Raw genomic sequence first — 19,632 nt, 5'->3', positions numbered from 1 at the left:
GGGATCACAGCTTCTGCCCCGTAAGTCGTTGAAAAATGGGTCTCCCCTGTTGACTTACGGGGTGTAGTGTGATAGGTCCATAACACATGAAGCAGTTCGTTTACCCATTTTCCTTTAGCATCATCACACATTTTCTTCAATCCTGCCACTAAAACCTTGTTGGTGGCCTCGGCCTGACCATTTCCCTAAGGATAGGCAGGTGTAGAATACCCATTCCTGATCCCAAAATCCCCACAATATCTTCTGAAGGCTTTACTATCAAATTGAAGGCCATTATCTGAGATTAGTGTATGTGGAACTCCAAACTCGGTGACAATATTTCTCCAGACGAATCTTTTAGCATCTACATCTCTAATGTTAGCAAGTGGCTTAGCTTCCACCCATTTAGTAGAGTAGTCCGTGCCAACGAGGAGCCATCTTCAGTTACCAATAGCTCGGGGATAAGGCCCGACGATATCAAAGCCCCATCGAGCAATTGGCCAAGAGCTGGACAATGGATTTAGAACTCCCCCTGGTTAATGGATATTCGGTGCATATCTCTGACACTGGTCACATTTCTTTGCATAATTTTGGGAAGCTTTTTGCATGCTTGGCCACTAGTACCCCTGGGTAAGGGCCATATGAGCTAAAGACCTACCACCTATATGACTCCCATATATGCCCTCATGTAGCTCTTCCAACAGGGGTTCCATTGCCTCTGGATGTACACAGAGTAAATATGGTCCCGAATAAGAGCGCTTGTATAACTTCTATTTTTAGATAACCAATAGCGGGGAGCACTTCCACCCACCTTTTTCGCTTCAGCCTCATCCTCGGGCAACAATCCCTGCTTCAAAAAAGCTATTATGGGGTCCATCCAACTTGATCCACCTGTATACTATGCATTTCGACCACAAGTTCCCTTATAAGACTATAACTAACCATGTCCTTAACTATGACAATCTGAGGAAGTTTTGACCTTAGAGAAGTAGCAAGCATCGCTAATGAATTAGCGTGAGCATTCTGTCCTTTAGGGATTTGCTTTAACACAAAACTCTTGAACCAGGTCTGGGTGCACTACACTTTAGTGAGATACCATTGCATCCTCTCATCCTAAACTTCAAAATCTCCATTGACCTGGCCCATGACCAGTTTAGAATCAGAGTATAACTCCACTACTTCTCCTCCTAACTGTTTGACCATAGCTACACCCGCTAGAAGGGCCTCATACTCGGCCTCATTATTGGTAGCTAGGAAACCTAATCGTAAAGATTTCTCCACTATCAACTTCTTGGGAGTAACTAGTACAATCCCAATTCCTACTTCCCTTCGGTTAGACGCCCTGTCCGTGTAAACCTCCCACAGGGAAACAACGATGGCTGATGTGACCATTACCCCCATAATCTCTTCATCCTTCTTGATGTTACCCTCAATGAACTCAGCCACAAAGTCCGTAAGGATCTGCCCTTTTATGGCAGTCTGAGGCATGTACTTGACATCATAGGCTCCTAGCCTTGTTCCCTATTTAGCAATCTTGCCGGTGTAATCTAATTTCCTTAAGAGAGCTTGTAAAGGGAGCTGGGTGAGCATCACCACAGTGTGGACTCATTTTATGTCAATATTACTATTAGACTCCTGTTTTAAAATAAATAGTTGAATATACAGAGGTATTTTGGAAGTTTTAGTAAAAAATTTATTAAATCTAATTCTATTTCCTCCCATTTTTCCCAATCTAGCAAGTAGTAATATAAGGAGCCAATAATAACATGAAATTAAAAATAAATAAGAAATGTACATATTTGTTCACAAAATGAACTTATGAAAACCCATTACTATAACCCCAAAAAAAAAAAAAAATCATACTCAAAGTGAGAGAGATACACTTATTGCAAACCACTTTCTTAAGGTGACTCGGTGCCCCAAAACAGAATCTCCATTGTTGGATGACTATGAAGAATTCAATTTTTAAGGAAAAGAGAAGAAAAAGAAAAAGGAAGATGTACTATTGTCTTTGTGCTGTCAATTAATATCACAAAATTACAAAAAGAATTTCGAAAACAAACCCAATTGAATTTAATTAAAAAACTAAGAAAAAGATTTTTACAACCCCATATGATATTTAAAACAACAACATATTTTTTTGATGTATAACACAGTTTCTTACAACTAAATAAAATAGAAAAGGCAAACCTTCAAATGGACAGCAACCTTTTCCTTTTGGAGAAAATAGAAGTGGACTCAACCACAAAGTCGGCTCAAGCCACCCATGGGATCTCTTCTAAGTTCCTGAAAAATTTTCATATTTTAAGCAACAACACTCAAACAGTAAAACCCATTTTCAATCTTCAAACTACAAAATGAACACAGAAAAGAAATGCAGTGATGAGTTTCTCACCGAAGAAAAGACTCTGTGCTTTTTTTGATTTAATCTAATTGATTAGTGGATAAAAGCCATTTGAAAACTAACAGGGGCTTTTGTGCTTTTATTTTTTAAATTTTTTTTCATATAAGATATAATTTTTACTTTAACCTAACCTAAGCGTATATGTGTGTGAAGTTTTCTTTTGAAGATTTGAACTCCAATCTTTACTTCCACACCTCACAAGCACTTATATTTATGGAGTGACTATCGCACAAAAAATGTGCGGTAGTTTTTTTTTTATTTAATTAATAAGCGGATAAAAGTAATTTGAAAACTAACAAGAAAGTGATCCTATTTTATAAGCAACGTTTTAGTAGTAGTTAGATAAGTATTTTTATGGGATTATCCTTTAATTTTGTCTCTACTTAAACTTAAGACATAGGGATATTCTGAATTTTTTTAAAAAAATCCGATCCAAATATAAGAAGCCTCTTACATAATAGTAGAGATATAATTAAAAATATAAATTTTTATTTTGCTACTACCACTAAAAAAAAGAAAATTTCATCACATACATAAAATAAGCCTGATGAAACTAGTACATTAAATAAAAAACTTTTAATTTCAACTAAATAAATTAATCCAATCATAGTTTAAAATTAATTTTAGTTTGAAATCAGAACCTACGCATTGTAAAAAAAGGGAAATGTGGGCCTAGGCAGTTGCCGCGAAGTTCGCTAGAAATTCCACCTTGGGAAATTGGGGTTGGGACGGTTGGAGCAGTAAATGCATAACCGTACATCTCTATCTTTCCATCTATATAATAATACTTTACAAAAAATACAATAAAGCTGACAAATTAGACAAAAGGTGGAGCCCACAGCGTAACCTTCACCGGATTCAGATCCTCTAGAGTTCCTAGGAACTCTACCAAGTAGAGTTCATTAAATCCTAACCACTCTTTAATGATTTAATGGTTTAGATTCTGCCATGTCAGCATTTCATTAATAATATTCTTAAAATAATAAAATAATGTTGTAAACAAAACAATTAAGATGATTGTTAATGAAATGACGGCATCGATTAAATCATTAAAGATTTAATGAACTCTACTTGGTAGAGTACCCTAGGAACTCTAGAGGATCTGAATCCAACCATCACCACATACACACAACACAAGCCCACTATAAAAAAACACAAAGCACACAGGTTTTATCAATCATCTTCTCTTTTTTTTTTTTTTTAGTTTTACTTTACGACTATCACACAGCCGTCAGTGCTCGTCCCAGTCAACATCACACACCATGTGACTATCACTAACACCTAATTCTCATCCAGCGGCCCATATCTCCTGCAAACCATATCATCAAACGGCTGAGATCTCACCTCTCGAGGATCCAAAAGGGTTTCGCAAAATCCAGAGCCCCCATTTCCAACCGCGGTTCCTTTCCTATACACAATTGACTACACAGTAGCACAATACATCACATCCAACGGCCCGATCGCCTCGTACCGCATATCACAGAAAGCAGTTGGTGAAATCATAACGTAAGGCTTCCAAAAGAGAAAGAGAGAGAGAGAGACAGAGACATAGAGACACAGAGACAGAGAGCAGAGAAACGAAGCTATGGAGAAAGAGAGAGAACATCTGGTTTACTTGGCTAGACTTGCTGAGCAAGCTGAGCGATACGATGGTATTTTTTTTTTATTTCAGCAAAATTTTGATAATATAGAATTATATATATTATTCGTGTTTTTTTTTTTTTGCTGTATTGATTTGTAGGTGTATGATATTTTATTCATTTTGATCATTACGGTTTGTTTGATTTGTGTTGTTTACTTGTTTTTACTCATGTAAATAGGGCTGATTTGTTTCACCTATAGGATTTTTTTACTACAAAATGGAGCATATACTAAGTTTAAAACAAAGTTATTTGGTGAAATCTGATAAAATTTTAAGCATGTGTTATTGTAAAACAACGAGTTAGAGATTAGAGAAAAGAAAAAAGTCTTTGGTAAAGTGAGCTTAACAATTTCATCTAGGTTTTAATTAATTAATGTTGAAAAAAAATGCCTAATTGAGATGTTGTTCATCAGTATTTTCCTTGCCTTATACTTTTCCAGAACCAAAAAAAGCCTTAATGATCATGATTTGGGGTTTACTTATCATTTGACATCAGTAAAGAGTTGATGTGGGTGTTCACAATTAAATGAGTTAGTTCTACCAAATTTTGTTTGGAGTGATTTTATGAAAATTAGGCATGATGCTGTGCAAATTTAGCGAATTTTCCGTGCTGATTATTTATTTCTTTTTCCCGCGATTGCATCTACGGAAATGAATTCAGATCCAAAGGTGTAAATTGCATTTCATCATACTTGCAGAGCAATAGGGGACTTTTAGTAATTATTTGACTTTTTAATTCATTATTTTGTCACATTTTCTTGTTCCAGAGATGGTTGAAGCGATGAAGAAAGTTGCTAAACTGGATGTGGAGTTGACAGTGGAGGAGAGAAATCTGGTGTCTGTTGGGTATAAGAATGTTATTGGGGCAAGAAGGGCATCGTGGCGGATCTTGTCTTCCATTGAACAGAAGGAGGAGGCCAAGGGGAATGAACAAAATGTGAAGCGGATTAAGGAATACAGGCAGAGGGTTGAAGACGAGCTCGCTAAGATCTGCAATGACATTTTGTCAGTCATTGATAATCATCTCCTTCCATCTTCCTCATCTGGGGAATCAACTGTTTTTTACTATAAGATGTGAGACTTCTTTTACTGTTTTTCTTCTACTAGACTTAACTCAATGCACTTTGAAATTATGAACTCGTGTATGAAATAATTGCAGTTTTGGCTGTGGGTTTAATTGGGTTGGGTCGAAGCATTTAACATTAATTCATGTAGCCAATTTTTTTATTATAAAAAAACCGCTTTGATTCTTGGCCAATGACGAATGAACTTTACTTAACATTTTGTCAGTTATTAATCTATATCGGAGGGGATTTTAACCACCAGTCTTCTTGGTCCCTGGTTTTGTGTGCTACAATCAGCTATCAAGTGTCTTATTTCTTAGTGATCTTTCTCTATATTTGTTTGGGGGGTGCTTTCTCCAGATTGTGTATATTCATTTCTTTCACAGATTATTTGAGTATGTAGTGTCGGTTTTTTTATGGTACTTTTATGCATGTGTGTTGATTATATTTGGACTATGATCCATATTTCTGTGTCACAGGAAAGGAGATTACTATCGATATTTAGCTGAGTTCAAATCCGCTGAAGACCGTAAAGAAGCTGCTGATCAGTCACTTAAGGCCTATGAGGTATGTTTTACTTGGTTTCTCTTGCTGAATCTCCTTTTGCCTCTGTTACTTCTTTCCCCTGCCCCCTTTTATGTTTCCCTTATACTATTATACACTGAATCAAATTGCTATCTGGGTTTCCTCTTATGCTGCAGGCTGCTACTAGCACCGCTGCTTCTGATTTGGCCCCAACTCATCCAATCAGACTTGGCCTTGCTCTGAACTTCTCTGTTTTTTACTATGAGATCTTGAACTCCCCTGAGAGGTTGATATGAATCTCTCTCTCTCTCTCTCTCTCTTAAGTCTGTATTTTTTAACTAGTAGCAGTAGCACTGCTACTTTGTAGTTTGTTTAACCATGGCTGCATTGTGCAGGGCCTGCCACCTCGCTAAGCAAGCTTTTGATGAAGCTATTGCTGAACTTGATAGTCTTAATGAAGAATCCTACAAGGACAGTACCCTTATCATGCAGCTACTTAGGGATAATCTCACATTATGGACCTCAGATCTGCCAGAAGAGGGAGGTAATAATTGTCACTAATCTCTATCTCTGGCTTGCTCCAGGGATTTTTAGACTTCTGTTGACTTCTTTATGCTTTCAAATTATATCGATTCTTCTAGTTGTAGTTTCTGTTGCTGAGGAGTTAAGGTTTGGTGCATATAAGTTTCAGAGAACAAAAGGTTCCTAGCATTTGTTGTTAAATTAAATATAGGCCATTGCTTATGTTGGTTGCACTGTTCTAATTTACTTACATTTGGTGGTAATCTTCTTTGGATCCCCTTGCAATGAGTTATACATTTGTTTTTCTGATAGATTGATTAGCATGAAATCTTGTTTATTTCGGGCTAATGCTAATGAGGTTGCAATTACATCCTAAAAACCAATGGTTTAAAGTGAAAATGATTCTTTTAGGTTATGAAGTGCTCACCATTGTGAGCATGAAGTAATCTATTTTATTAATAAATTTTGTTGCTTATCTAAAATAGAAAAAAAGAATCTGGGAGAAATTTACATTTGATGCAAAAAGGTCTTTTTGAAGTTGTGACTAAGACTTCTGACTGTCCTGATTTGATTTCAAATTGTTTGAGCAAGCTTTTTCTTGTAAGAATCAGGTTATAACTGTTGGATGAGAGTTCTTTGGAATAAATTTTCCGCTAGGTTTAGCTATTGGACTTTTTTTCAGGGGTGGGGGGAGAGGTGAAGCAGATATGTAGATCTCTATGCCCTTGTCCTTTGACTTGTGTAATATAGTGTTTCTATCATTGCTGCAACCAGTTAAAGTTGGTCTGTAAATTCTAGGCTCACAGGATAGAGAGACTTCCCAAGTTTGTAACGCAACATTTTCTCTTTTTATATTAAGTTCAAATTTCAAGCCCTAGTGAATAGTTTTGATGTATATGGCCTTATCGTTTATGATTAAATCTGGTAAAGGAGAGACTAAACTTAGAATAAATTTCTGCTTTCAATTAAACTTGGATGGTGTTAGAGAATATGGTGTCAAGGAGAATGGATGCATGCTGGTTTGGGTGGATGTGATGTTTTTGAATTCATATTAATTTGTTTTGAGAAATGAAATATAGTCCAAGTGGGATCTTAATGTATTTCGTTGAGGTTAATCTTTGCAATGAACACACATGAATTATAGGGTTGGTTTTCATTGCATAATATGTGACAATTCCTATATGATCAAATTTGTACTGTTTTTGTCATAGCTATATGGGGTGTGAGGCATATATTTGATATCAGCCTTGAAACCATTTCCAACCTTGCACCTTGGTCTACAGCCCATAAGACTGGATTTCATGATATATGCTTTTTGTATGAGATAAACTTGGGTGGCATCTACTTCTTATCCGGAAGTTCCTAACAAAGGAGAGGGGACTGGTATCAAATAATTGACATTTGATACATCTAAAATGTGAATGTAGTTTCATTATTTTTTTAATTGTAGTGGAAAATTGGTTTGATGACCTTACAACATGTTCAGATGCAAGTTGTTTGCAACTAAATTGTTACTAGAATTTGTTTTTGTGTAACTAAATTTAATCATATAAATTGTCTTCTCTTTTTATAGCCACAGCCAGTATTTGTTGGACCAAATGGCAACTCCCACCTTATAAACAAGGCATGGATGATTGGGTTCAACCCCATAGGGGTTTGAGTACCTATAAATAAATAAATAAAGGAAAAAAAAAAAAGAGGGGGGGGGGGGGTTGTATGTTAAAAGTGACCAGTATACAACAGTTGATATGATATTTCATTGGACCAATGAATCTTTTTGCTTCTTGTTTTATTTGTAAATGGAGCAATGTGTGTTGTGTTGACCTATGTACAAGTTGTGCACCTAGAATTGTTATTACATGTCTATCTTTGAATTCACTCTTTTGGTACTTGAAGCTTTATTTAAAGATTTAAGCGTTTGAAAAGGACATTTCAATGACTTCATTTACTGCACCTTGCCTTTATCAAACCCAGTGATTGGTCAGCTTCGAGTGTTTCAGATAAGGGACAGATGACTCGTCATAAAGTATGAAATCTATAATTGTTATTCTGCCAACCATGGTACCTAGGACAAATCTTCAGATAATCAGCTATTAGTATAGCTATGTGTTTGGCATTTGATTATGGGTCATTGGGTTGTGTTAACGGGCACCTTATGGTGTCCGTTAACCACACATTTTGTTGCAGCTTTTCAGATTTTTGGACAACTTTTGACAGCTTTTGGAAATTTTTTATCTCGTTTGGCTTTTTGCTTATTTTATGTACTGTTTGTGGTCCCTTGGGAAATACAATTTCTCAGGCTTATGTTTTTTACTATGTTTTTGTGCTATAAGAATATTGTGTGGCCACCTGGGACTGGGAAATACAATTTCTTGGACTTATGCTGAAGTAGGAATTTTACATTCAACAGTTGATGAGTCGTTTATTTTGATTTATTGAACTCGCAGGTGAGCAATCTAAAGCTGATGAAGCTCCAGCAGAGGTAAGTTTTTTATTTTATTTTTTATTTAATTTAATTTAATTTTATTTATGCAGTGAAATAGAAAATGCAAATGTTTACCTTTGGGTTGAATGTGAATTTTGATTAGTCTAAAACATCCATTAGCTCTTGTTAGATCCTCTGTCAGATTGATTTTGTAATTTTGTTTGCATTACATTTTTTTCCCCTTCACATTCCCGTTCCTTTTGGATAAATTACTCACTAGTGTTTGATTTTGCAGAGTTAGTTGGGATAGGAAAGAGTTATTCTTTGAACCTTGGTTCGTTGAAAAAGGAATGGTAGGGTGTGCGCAGGGCTTATTTGCTTACTAGTAGTAGAACAAGGATTTGTGACTATTGGCTTGTACTGTTATCTGCTACTTTAAACTTTACCTTATCTGCTATATTTATGATTGTGATGGACATTTGTCAATGTGATCTACCTTGTTTAAGTTGCCTGTTTTTAACTTTATTTGCAGGCTGTTAGGTTGATCACTTAGCCTTATCATCTATCAGTTGCAACCTAAATATGAAACATCTGTCCTGAACTTATACTTTTAGCAACCAAAATCATATATGTCGTTTTTTTTTTTTGTTGATAATTTGCAATATCATTAAACCTGAAAAGGAGAACAAGGAAGGTAATTCGCCCTACATACAGACTCTAAAATAGCAGGGAGATTACCATTATTGAAAAAGGACTGACATGAGGTTAGAGCAAATTTGGCAGCTTCGTGTGCTGCTGCATTGCCTAATCTCCTAACCCAATTAAACTTAACAGTGATAAAACTAAAAGAAAGACTACGGACATTGCTGATATAGGTGCTGATCAACCAGTCTGGAATGGTGTCTTCAGTTGATAAGCAGTTAAAACATGCCTTGGCATCACCCCCGAAAATCACATGGGTCCATTTTTCCCGGTTGGCAATCTCAACTGCCCATAGCAAGACTGCTGTTGCTTCGGCTTGAAGGGGGGGGGGGGGGGTGGGACATGAGGATCGGCATCTCCCCCAAATACTGATCACTTCTCCTTTATGATTTCGAGTGATAAACACCTAGAGCTGAGATAGAGCCGGAGACAGCAGCATCAACATTAATCTTGATCCATCCTGTGGGAGGTGGGGACCAGGTAGTGACAGCTTCAGAAGAAGGCTTAGGAGGAACATTAGCAAACAGCTTGGAGCTTTCTAAGAACTTGGATTGCACAGAATTTGCTGACTTATGGGTGTCTACGTGGTCTTCTTGGTATAAAACACAATTTCTAGTGTGCCAAATCTCATCCACAACGAGGGCCATATTTAAGGTGATAAGCCACGTTTCTTGAACAGAGATAGTTGAGATAAGAGGCTCCAAGATTAATTTTATGATATCCACATGTGATTAGACCCTCTCCAAGTTAGCTCTGAACCCCCAGCAAGCTGAATGCCAGAGACACCTGAAACGGGGCATTTAAAGAAGAGATGCAAACTAGATTCTATACCACTTTTGTAGGGTCAACATGTTTCGATCTAATTGAAAGATTTACTTTGGTGGGGATTGAATTTGAGCCTATACTCCGGAGTAGCATTTTGATTCTCTCCGGCAATCTTGCCTTCCACAGCTTCTTCCATAGACCTTCAGAGGGATTGGGACCTGGCTCATGAGTAATAGCTTCCTTATAGGCTGATTTAACAGAGAACCTCCCCTTGGGATCCAAAATCCACATAAGTTTGTCTTGCATAGGACTGGCATGGAGAAGAATTTTTAGTATGGCATGAGCTAAAGCCTCATCAAATAACTCATAGATGAGCCTTGAATTCCAACAATGAGCAGAAGCATCGAAAAGTTATGATACAAAAAGAGGAGTGTGTCTCATAGAATCGGTTTTGGGAACAGGCTTAAAACCGTGGATCCAAGGAACCCACGGATTAGACCACACACTAATAGAAGCACCATCTCCTATGAGGTAACATGCTCCCTTGACAATCAAATTTGTTGCTCTTTCGATGGCTCTCCAGCAAGGGGAGGTCGTTTTTATGGGATCACTATATAACCAATCGTGCTTCACTTTGTATTTGGCTCTCAAAATGTCCATGCATATACTTTCCCTCTTGGTTGCCACAATCCAAGCAAGCTTAGCAATCAGAGCTAAGTTGAAATCCTTTGCTTTCTTGAAACCAAGTCCACCTTGACTCTTGGGATGACACAGCTTCTCCCAAGCATTCCAAGCTATGAATCTACCTTGAGAGGATTTGGGCTTCCACCAAAATCTTCTTGAGGTGGAGTCCAATTTGTCACAAATTTTTGTAGGAATGTTGAATGCTGACATGGAGTAGGTTGGGATAGCTTAAGCCACCGAACCTATAAGAGCTCCCCTACTAGCCCACGATAAACACTTGCTTCTCCACCCCATTAGTTTGGTCTCACGCTTATCTAGAAGAAATTTAAAATCCTTAGAAGGGGCTTTGGATAGAAAGAGGGGGGCTCCAAGATAGATTGCATCCATTTTTAGGTTTTCATGTTTAGAGTATGCTTGATTGCTCTTTTGATACAAGGCTGAGTGTGCTTGGAGAAAAATACTTCAGACTTGTTCCAATTGATGCTTTGTCCTGACTAGCTACTATACTTCTCAATGCATTGTAAGATATTGGAAGCTTCATGTCTGGTGGCCCTCGAGAATAGTACAATATCATCAGCGTACATAACATGGTTGATGGCTGGGCTGCTTTTGTTGGCTTTAACCCTATTAATATTTTTGTAGCAGAAATCTTGGTCTAAGATCCTAAACAGAACTTCTTGCCCCAAAATGAAGAGGTAAGATAACAGCGGGCCTCCTTGCCTAATCCCTCTACTAGGCTTAAATTGTTCCGATTTACCCCCATTTAGAAGGACTTTGAATGACACAGAGGAGATACATGAAGCAATCCACTTAATAAACCCCTCGGCAAAACCAAACTTTTCCAAAATAGTAAGTATGAAGCTCCAATTGACTCTGTCTTAAGCTTTCTGAAGGTCTAACTTAATGGCCATGAAACCCGCTTTAACTCTCCTCGTTTTAAAGCTGTGGAGCATCTCTTGGACAATGATTTGATTCTCTGCTAGCCATCTACTTGGTATAAATGCAGATTGACAAGGTGAGATGAGCTTGTGAAGGAGAGGCCTAAGCTTAATGACCAAAAGTTTCGAGATAATCTTATAGATCACATTGCATAGATTGATAGGCTGGAAATTGTTGGTTGAAGACGAGTTAGCGGTTTTTGGTATCAGAACCATGAGAGAGCTATTTACTTCTTTTGGCATTCTTCTTTCTACAAAAAAGGATGTGACCGCTTCAATCACTACGTCGCCTATAGTAGGCTGGTAGGGGAATGATATTATTTTCTGGAAAAAAATATTCAACCTCATTGTGGAATATCAATAAAACATAGAACCCTCATGAAGTTTTGAATGTAACACTTGAATCCCTCGGAGTAGTGCTTTATATGTAAGCTGTTAATTATGTAACATTTAACCTCCTGGGTTTTGGGTGAAACACAAAACCGCTAATGGTACATGGAAATACAACTGTAAATATAGACACATGTATCATATGAGTAATTTACCATTTATTCACGGATGTCACAGTTTACACAAAATAATGCCACAAGGGTTTAAAGGTCTACCTTTGGGGAATTTCATGTTTAAAGGAGAAATTACATGAGGGTTTTGTATACTTTTCCCTAGTATTTTGGTTCCTTGATATGGATTAACTTTGTTGCTGATGCCTAAAATTAGCATTTTTCAATTAAATGTGATATATTACATTGATTATTGAGAAGTTTATTGGATGGGTTTTCCTAGAGTCCATGGACTTGGGTTTTAGAGCATCCACATCAGTCCAGTTAAAATCATCTAAAACACAAAAAACTACCATTTTACACATTTTGAGCCAAAAAATGCACACATCAGTGGGTGTAAAATCATGCAAAATTGTGCAAACCCATTCCCGAGTTACAGTAACCGTGTATATTAACACGGTTACTGTAGCTCGTTTATCCCTTTTTTTTTTATTAATTTCCATTGGCTCCTTTTTTTTCTCTCTCCTATCCATGCTTAACAACCCAGTTAACTGCTCATCTTCGTTTTCCTTAGATGCACACAAACACACCCACAAACAAACACACAGAAATCATCACAGCGATACACTTCTAAAAAAAAAAAAGAGATACACACACAAATAGTAGATCGGAGCTCGGATCGGAGCTCGTGGCTGTGGATCGGACCTTGTGGATCGGAGCTCCGAGCTGGTCGATCGTGGATCGGAACTCGAAGCTCGGATCGGAGCTGGTGGATCGGAGTGGATCGGAGCTCGGAGCTCGGAGCTCGGATCGGAGCCGGTGGATTAGCGCGGATCGGAGCTGGTGGATCGGTGCGGATCGGAGCTAGTGGATCGGACGGATCGGAGCGGATCGGAGCTCGGAGCTGGTGAATCATGGATCGGAGCTCGGATCCGAGCAGATCGGAGCTCGGATCCGAGTGGATCGAAGTGTTAATCGAGAGAGAGAGAGAGATTCTAAAACAGGTAGAGAGAGAGAGAGGGAGAGTTGATCTGAAACGGGATGGTAGAGAGAGAGAGATGATCTGAAACGAGTAGAGAGAGAGAGAGAAAAAAAAGTCTGAAATGAGAAAGGAGAGAAAGAGAGAGCGAGAGAGAAAAGAATGAGAAATGAGAAAGAAGAGAGAGAAAAAAATCAAAAATGAGAAAGAAGAGAGAGAGAAAAAAATCAGAAATGAGAGGAGAGAGAGAGAGCGCGCGTTTTGTTGGTTACGAAAAATAATAAAAAATTGTGAGAGTATTTATTATTTAATTAAAAGATGGGTAAAATAGAGGAACTGATGCAAAGATTTTGTAAAAGTGATAGTGTAAAATAGAAAAAGTAAATTTTTTGTATAAAATAGAGAAATTTTTTAAAAGAGCTAATGTAATTGCCCTTATGAATTAGGAAGTGTAAAATTGTTTGGTTCCTCAGTTGCAGACAGTTAGGTGTATAATAAATTTATGTCCACCTTCGTACCTTTTTATTTTTATCGGTTGGGTACCGGTTATTATTGAACCCAAGAATCGCTTCAGCTTCACCTTTTATCTTTTTTGGGAGATAAAATATAGAAATACTGTGAGTAGAGTTGATTCACTTATTATTCTGAAGAATTGTCGTTTAGTCACAGTCTCACAGATGAATTAAAACAAATGGAGCTGACGTAGGCTGTATAACCTTGATGCAATCACATTACAACGAGGCCCCCTGATATCTCATTGTCATATCTTATATATAAAAAAAAAATTTAAGTGCAAGCATGCTGCTGTACAGGATGGTAGATATAAGAATTTAAGAGCTTTATTTAGCAAAAAAAGAAAAAAAAGAAACATATGGGTAGAAACTAATACTTTGTCTAACCCATCTAGTTTCGAGTCTTATTACTAACAGTCTTTTGTTGGTGGGCATCCATAAGAGTTAGCCTGCAAGTCTTAACTTGAGAGCTCTCCCTGATGGGCTGGCATAACTTAGCTCACTCCCATTTTCTTTTATAAAAAAAAACTAAGTAATGACTAATATTTGCGGAACTATAAATTCTTATATTAATAGGGGCTGAAAATGGGGTAGAAGTCGGTGAAAAAGTTACATTATTTCCCAGGTAAAAGACATGTTAAAGTGAAAAAATGACATGTTGAGCTGCTCAGTTGTTCCTACGTGGCACTTCTTCTACGCTGGCTGTATGGGGGGAAAAAAGAAAAAAAAACATGTTAAGAATTGTAAAGTGGAATAAAAGGGGTTAAAATGTATTCTTGTTCTAGCCCCCTTCTTAACTCGTTTTTTTATTTTGATCCTTGGGAGGTGGACTCGTTGGACTTGGTGGGAATTGCAAATCAACAAGAAAGGATTTCAAGTGCTTGTAGAACTCTTTGGGCTTCTCTACACTGAAGGCGTGCCCTACATCCTTGATGACTACTAGTTGAGCATTATCCCCCAAATGCCTGTATTTCAACGAGTCCCCAGTACATAAAAAAAAGTTAATAATACACTGCATCAAGCTCTCAAACTAATCAATATTAGTACTAAATAGTGAAAGGTAAAAAGTCAGGGTTTATACGTTTTTAATCTGTGACCCAGTTCCAATGGGAATATTTGATCATGATCTCCCCATATTATCAACGTAGGCTGCATGAGAAGATGTGAAAGAAAAATTAAATTATCTTCCACTTTTGCATTCAACTCATTAGCTGTGGGAGAAATAAGAGAAAAACAAGAAAAAGAAAAACAGTTCTGAACCTGAGATATTTTAGGAAGGTTTTCAAGTTTCCGGTCTTTGGGTATAGCTCGGATCAAGTCCCTCTTCTCCTCTACATATTCGGCGCACATTGCCTGCCCATACAGCCAACGAATATGTACATTTATTAAATCACTTGCTAGCATTTCGACTGAGACGTTCACGGTTAAAATTTCTCTATCCAGAAGAAGAAAAAAAAAACATCTATTCAGGCTTTCACCATCTTAGCATTAATATATATATAAAATAGATGGGCCCTCAATTAATTTTGTTAATCAAATTAAATCACTATAACCATTTGCTATCAAATTTTTTTTTTGTTTTTTTTTTTTGAATGGAAGATAGAGCATGTGCTATCAATTATTGGTTGGTACTAGGTAGTGAGTAGTTACTACAAGTGTCTGCAATTGTATGTCTGTATGTGAGTGTGAATGGGTGGACAAGATACGAGTGATAGTCTTAATTACTTACATCAATGAAATCAGTGAGCAAGCAAGAGGGCATGAATCCAAAAGGATGAGGCCTGAACAGAGTGTAGCCCATCAACTCCTTGAGCTTCTCAGGCGTCTGAGGCACCAATATCCTAACCGCCTCCTCCAAATCCGAGACCCTGAAAACACCATTCCTCAGGTCCTTCTCTTCCATGCACACCCCGGCGCAGCATAGCACCACCCTCTCCACCGCCTCCTTAAACTGCGCCGCCATGCTGTACCCGACAAACCCGCCGTAACTGAGGCCCACCAGGCTCAGCTTCCTCACCGAGTTGGCCTCCATGACTCGCATCACGCACTGGGCCTGGAACGACTCGCTCCGCTCAGGCCGTGTCGTGAACGAGTCGCCGAAGAACACGAGGTCAGGGACGTACACGTTGAAGTAAGGGGTGACGTGCCGGATGACGTCAGCCCATTGCCACAGTGCGTTGGCTCCTAGGCCGTGGATGAGCAGCAGGTTGGGCTTGGGCTCGGGCTCGGGCTCGGACTCTTTGTGGGTCTTTGGGACCCAGCAGTGCATTACGGTGCCGTCTTTGAGGTCGGTGATGGTGGATCGGAGCCCCGATTTGGTGAAAGAGGATCGATAGCACCAGTTCTTTGATTCGGTGAAGCTGAAGCACTTAGACATTTTTGCTTTGGAACTAACTGGAAGTACCTTGGAGTGCAGAATAGTTTGAAATATAAATGTTGAATAGTAGAGACTAGAGACCGAAAAGAAAGCGCGGGTGGGTCAAATGGGTGAGTGGGAATCAATGTACCTAATAAGAATAAGAAGGCGTTGATTGGTTGACTGGGAGAATTGAAAAAATTTGGTATGCGCCCGGCGCATAAGCCTTCCCTCACAGACAGGTGGGCCCTATAATTGTGAGGTCCACCTGTCAGTGAGAGAGATGTCTTACTCTCTCGGGAAAATTTATTGTGGTGTGGTGCTTAAACAGTGATGTTTTATTTTTATAATGGCTTCGGTTGGTGTATGATGTAAAGACATATTAATTATTTATTTAAAGAAATATTTTATGGGAATTTTAAAAAGTTGTTAAATTTTTTTAACCTTTTTTTATAAAATGTTTTTTCAAATAGTTTATTAATGTAGGTCTTAAAGGCATATGTTGGTTAATATGATCCTTCTATAATCAGTAAAGAGTTAAAATGATTGTCAATCAATCAATTCAGTAATCAGAATAATCAAATATGAAAAATGTGGATGTGGGTTTTCTACCTTTTAAAAATAACGAGAACAAGTTTAGAGAGAAATCTTTCAAACTTATTTCATATTTTTTTAGGCTAAAATGTAAAATTGACTTTCTAAGTTTCACCTTTTGTTATTTTAGTCCTCTAAGTTTCAGTTGTCTTTTTCAATCCTCCAAGTTTCAAAGTGTCAATTCAGTCTTCCGTTACCATTTTGTCAAGTAGTGCCATTAACTAACCAAATCAACACTGTTTTGGATGATTTTTTTTATTATTTAATTTCTTAATTTAATTTGACTGAAAAAAATTATTAGCCCAAACATTTTTACGGTGGACAACTTTTTGATTAGGAAGAATAGGATGGTGGAGACAGAGATAGAGTGAAGTCAGAACTCGTAGATGGACAACTAGGATTAGGCTGTGGATAGCAGAGTTGAAGAGGTGGGATTGGGGTGACTTTGGGGTTCCGAAAGCGAGCTATCTCTGCCGCCGACAATGCTTTTCTCTTCTGCTATTATTGTTAACCCTTTCGATGCAGTCAAGGTAGGGTACATGCCCATGTTTTTTTTTTTATTTAGTTTCGGTTGGTGTGTGGAACTGTGGGGAAAAGAAATGAAGAAAAAGATTGGATTTTGATTATGTAAATGAAAAGCTTTGCTCTTTTTTTTTTTTTTTTTTTTTTTTTTTGTGTATTTGATATAATGACAATCTAGGTTTCTGAAAAGTTTTGGTCTTCTTGTTGTTCTGAATAGCAAATTTAAGATTTTTTTTTTGGGTAATTAGCGTTTTTCAATAAAATAAAATTAATTTTTTTAAAAAAAATCATTCAAAACGGCAATACTTGATAGAAGGTAACGGAAGACTAAATTGACAAACTTTGAAACTTAGAGGGCTGAAATGACAAAACTAAAATTTAGAGGACTGAAATGACAAAACTAAAACTTAGAGGACTGAAATGACAAACGGTGAAACTTAGAGGGTCAGTTTTGCATTTTAGCCTTTTTTATTAGATGTGAATTTTGAAAATATAATTGTTGAATTGCATGTTCTAACAAGCATGTCAAATTTTTTTCAAATCGAATGTATTTACAATTAGATCAATGAACTTATTTTTTTATGCATAATTTTAAACCACAAAAACATGAAATTTAAACATTTGATTAACGACATAGTTATTAATCTTTGATTTTCTTGAAATTTTGCAAGCATGGAGAATATAATAATTACATGCAATCCAACGGTTAGATTTTAAAAATTCACATCCAATTAAAAGATATATATATATAAAGAGTTTAAGGGGGGCTCTCTCCAAACTAGTTTTAAGAGAAACATTTTCCATACACAATAAAATTTACTCTTTTTTTAATTATTATTTTTAATCTCTTTTATATAGGAAAATTATTGAAATTATTTTTTATTATATATTAACAACAATCTAATTATTAGATTTTTAAAATTCACATTCAATTAAAAGATATATAAAGAGTTTGAGGAGTTTTGTTGGGTTACACGTGTGTGAGTGAAATCTCACATTGAATAATAATAAGAATATTGAGTAGTTAATATAACATAATTGAGTACATACCTATTGGGCTTAGGCTTTTTGGATTAAATTGTGTCTCTACATGCTATATTAATTATTCAAGAAAGCTTCCCAGGGTGTGTTTATCTCCTCAACAGAATTTCTCTCCAAATTAGTTTTCAAAGAAACATTTTCCATACACAATAAAGTTTACTTTTTTTTTTTAATTACTATTTTTAATCTCTTTTATATAGGACAATTATTGACATTATTTTTTTTATTATACATTAACAACAATCTATTTATGTTAATAATTATGAAAAAAAAAATTGTAAAATTTGATATCGTTATATGTAGTTATTGTTTTGAAAAAGGAGCAAAGGTTGTGTATGATTGCATATGCTAATATATATTCAACAAAAAGAAAAATTATGATATATAAGATGAAATAGTAACTACTAGCAGTCCTAGTACCTAGGGAAGGAGTTTTTACTAACGCGGTTCAACTGTAGGAAGATCATGATATGGTCCTCAGAAAAGGTCTGTTGTTCATAGGGGAACAATTCCTATCAATAAGGCCATGGGAGCCAAATTTCAAGCCTTCAACAGCGAATGTTTCTTCCATTGTAGTTTGGATTAGACTAAATGAACTACCCATTGAATATTATGAAGTGGAGGTCTTAAAGAAGATAGGGAACTCTATAGGAAAGGTTCTTCGGATTGACACCCATAATGGAGCAGAAGCGAGAGGTCGTTTTGCTAGGCTCTGTGTTCAGGTGGATGTGGATAAACCATTGGTTACTAACATACTAATAGGAGCCATCCATCAACCTGTCAACTACGAAGGTGTCCATATACCTTGTTTTTCGTGTGGCCGGATTGGCGATTGGAAGGAAGCATGCCTATACACTCTTTAGAGCTTTCCCAAGTCGTATAAGGATAACGATGACAGTGAGGATGGCCCTGTCAGCAACTCACACGAAGGGTGTGATTTGGTGGACCTCAGGCAGGGTGAGGCCCCTCAGTCTCTTGAGAAAGAGGATGCATATGGACCGTGGGTGGTGGTCACCCAAAAACGACAAGGAAATAGAGGTGTAAGAAACAAGCTACAAGGTAGTGGTACTGGCTATCTCAGAGTGAGTGGTGATATCGTTTATTTGAATGCGGGGCCTAGGAACAATCATATGAGAGTTGATAAAAGAAAGAGTGAAGAGGCCCAACCAAGTCGTGATCAATCTCCCAAGGCCACGGTGTCCACGGATAACGGACTGAATAGCACGGACTTCTCTAAGGGAGCCACGTTCCCCATGGATTTAAACAAATCAGCCAATTTAATCAAGGAGAAATCATAGCACGGGCCTAGAGTTCATCAGTTAAGGGTAAAAAAGATATTGCCCGCAACAGGGCACTCATACCTTCAAATAGTGTAGCCGCTGGTCTCATGAACCTTCCAAAGCAAATCCTTTTGCCTCCACCTCAAAATTCAGCTATGGAACCAGCTCATGAGGTGATTCAGAATTTTTGTTCACGTC

General features: G+C 37.3%; 3 protein-coding genes across 3 annotated transcripts; 1 reads left to right on the top strand and 2 right to left on the bottom strand.

Annotated features, from left to right (window-relative positions):
* The first annotated feature begins 3,535 nt into the window (after positions 1-3,535).
* Positions 3,536-9,066, top strand: LOC142613242 (14-3-3 protein 7). The gene is made up of 7 exons (XM_075785491.1): positions 3,536-4,035; positions 4,793-5,099; positions 5,569-5,656; positions 5,791-5,900; positions 6,010-6,158; positions 8,584-8,618; positions 8,857-9,066. The coding sequence occupies exons 1-7, from the start codon at positions 3,969-3,971 to the stop codon at positions 8,860-8,862; spliced, it is 762 nt and encodes a 253-aa protein (XP_075641606.1). The 5' UTR covers positions 3,536-3,968; the 3' UTR covers positions 8,863-9,066.
* A 909-nt stretch (positions 9,067-9,975) lies between these two features.
* Positions 9,976-10,922, bottom strand: LOC142612421 (putative mitochondrial protein AtMg00310). Its single transcript, XM_075784519.1, has 3 exons — positions 10,519-10,922; positions 10,169-10,404; positions 9,976-10,049 (listed from the first exon to the last, which is right to left on the bottom strand). The coding sequence occupies exons 1-3, from the start codon at positions 10,920-10,922 to the stop codon at positions 9,976-9,978; spliced, it is 714 nt and encodes a 237-aa protein (XP_075640634.1).
* Positions 10,923-14,227: 3,305 nt separating this feature from the next.
* Positions 14,228-16,244, bottom strand: LOC142613239 (uncharacterized). Its single transcript, XM_075785487.1, has 5 exons — positions 15,371-16,244; positions 14,902-14,994; positions 14,723-14,790; positions 14,440-14,606; positions 14,228-14,343 (listed from the first exon to the last, which is right to left on the bottom strand). The coding sequence occupies exons 1-5, from the start codon at positions 16,016-16,018 to the stop codon at positions 14,309-14,311; spliced, it is 1,011 nt and encodes a 336-aa protein (XP_075641602.1). The 5' UTR covers positions 16,019-16,244; the 3' UTR covers positions 14,228-14,308.
* Between the last annotated feature and the right edge of the window lie 3,388 nt (positions 16,245-19,632).

The sequence above is a fragment of the Castanea sativa genome, chromosome 10, assembly GCF_040712315.1.
Source record: "Castanea sativa cultivar Marrone di Chiusa Pesio chromosome 10, ASM4071231v1".
Lineage (NCBI taxonomy): Eukaryota > Viridiplantae > Streptophyta > Magnoliopsida > Fagales > Fagaceae > Castanea > Castanea sativa.
This window is presented reverse-complemented; position numbering and strand designations above follow the sequence as displayed.

What these genes read in the sequence shown, in the direction of transcription:
- LOC142613239 (XM_075785487.1), bottom strand. Translation starts at nt 16,018, where the DNA reads ATGTCTAAGTGCTTCAGCTTCACCGAATCAAAGAACTGGTGCTATCGA. An exon ending in ACCTTCCTAAAATATCTCAG is followed by an intron (nt 14,791 to 14,901) that starts GTTCAGAACTGT and finishes CTTCTCATGCAG; the next exon opens with CCTACGTTGATAATATGGGG. An exon ending in CTGGGTCACAGATTAAAAAC is followed by an intron (nt 14,607 to 14,722) that starts GTATAAACCCTG and finishes GTTGAAATACAG; the next exon opens with GCATTTGGGGGATAATGCTC.
- LOC142613242 (XM_075785491.1), top strand. Translation starts at nt 3,969, where the DNA reads ATGGAGAAAGAGAGAGAACATCTGGTTTACTTGGCTAGACTTGCTGAG. An exon ending in ATCTTGAACTCCCCTGAGAG is followed by an intron (nt 5,901 to 6,009) that starts GTTGATATGAAT and finishes TGCATTGTGCAG; the next exon opens with GGCCTGCCACCTCGCTAAGC. An exon ending in AGATCTGCCAGAAGAGGGAG is followed by an intron (nt 6,159 to 8,583) that starts GTAATAATTGTC and finishes TTGAACTCGCAG; the next exon opens with GTGAGCAATCTAAAGCTGAT.
- LOC142612421 (XM_075784519.1), bottom strand. Translation starts at nt 10,922, where the DNA reads ATGTCAGCATTCAACATTCCTACAAAAATTTGTGACAAATTGGACTCC. An exon ending in ATTAGTGTGTGGTCTAATCC is followed by an intron (nt 10,405 to 10,518) that starts GTGGGTTCCTTG and finishes TTGGAATTCAAG; the next exon opens with GCTCATCTATGAGTTATTTG. An exon ending in AATCAAAATGCTACTCCGGA is followed by an intron (nt 10,050 to 10,168) that starts GTATAGGCTCAA and finishes GCCCCGTTTCAG; the next exon opens with GTGTCTCTGGCATTCAGCTT.